A 430-nucleotide genomic window follows, 5' to 3' on the forward strand; every position below is an offset into this window, starting at 1 on the left:
AAATCATTGGATTTATAACCGGACACTGAATAAGACATGGTGAGTAACACTGGAAACGTACTTGGTTCCTCTAAAGAAGTAGGTGTTGCCGGTGGGTGTGTAGAAAACAGCGGCATCCAGCTTGTCTCTTGGTAGGCCTATGCCAAGCTCCTTGAAAGTTTTTGGATAACCTTCCTCCATTTTGGCCTCATTGAACACCCAGTACTTATCACCTATATAGAGGACAGAAAAACAAGCATTATTGCAATTTGTGATGCTTATTAAAACCAGAGATGCAATGCGAGGCGAAAAAATACAGAAGATGGACGCACCTTTGAAGAAAACAAACTTTCCATCAGAGCGTTCGTAGGCTGCGTTGATTGAGGGAGGCAGTCCCTTCCAGAAATGTCCAATGGGCATGGGATAGCCCTGCTGAGGTTTACCATCACGC

At 44.4% G+C, this 430-nt stretch overlaps 1 protein-coding gene across 1 annotated transcript; it reads right to left on the reverse strand.

Annotated features, from left to right (window-relative positions):
• Nucleotides 1-61: 61 nt before the first annotated feature.
• Nucleotides 62-423, reverse strand: LOC107734796 (matrix metalloproteinase-14-like; the record flags this gene model as incomplete). Its single annotated transcript, XM_016546717.1, has 2 exons — nucleotides 312-423; nucleotides 62-212 (listed from the first exon to the last, which is right to left on the reverse strand). Coding segments are annotated over exons 1-2 (239 nt in total), but the record flags the coding sequence as incomplete, so codon positions are not given.
• Nucleotides 424-430: the final 7 nt, after the last annotated feature.

This window comes from Sinocyclocheilus rhinocerous, unplaced genomic scaffold (assembly GCF_001515625.1).
Source record: "Sinocyclocheilus rhinocerous isolate Xijiao unplaced genomic scaffold, SAMN03320098_v1.1 C35286790, whole genome shotgun sequence".
Lineage (NCBI taxonomy): Eukaryota > Metazoa > Chordata > Actinopteri > Cypriniformes > Cyprinidae > Sinocyclocheilus > Sinocyclocheilus rhinocerous.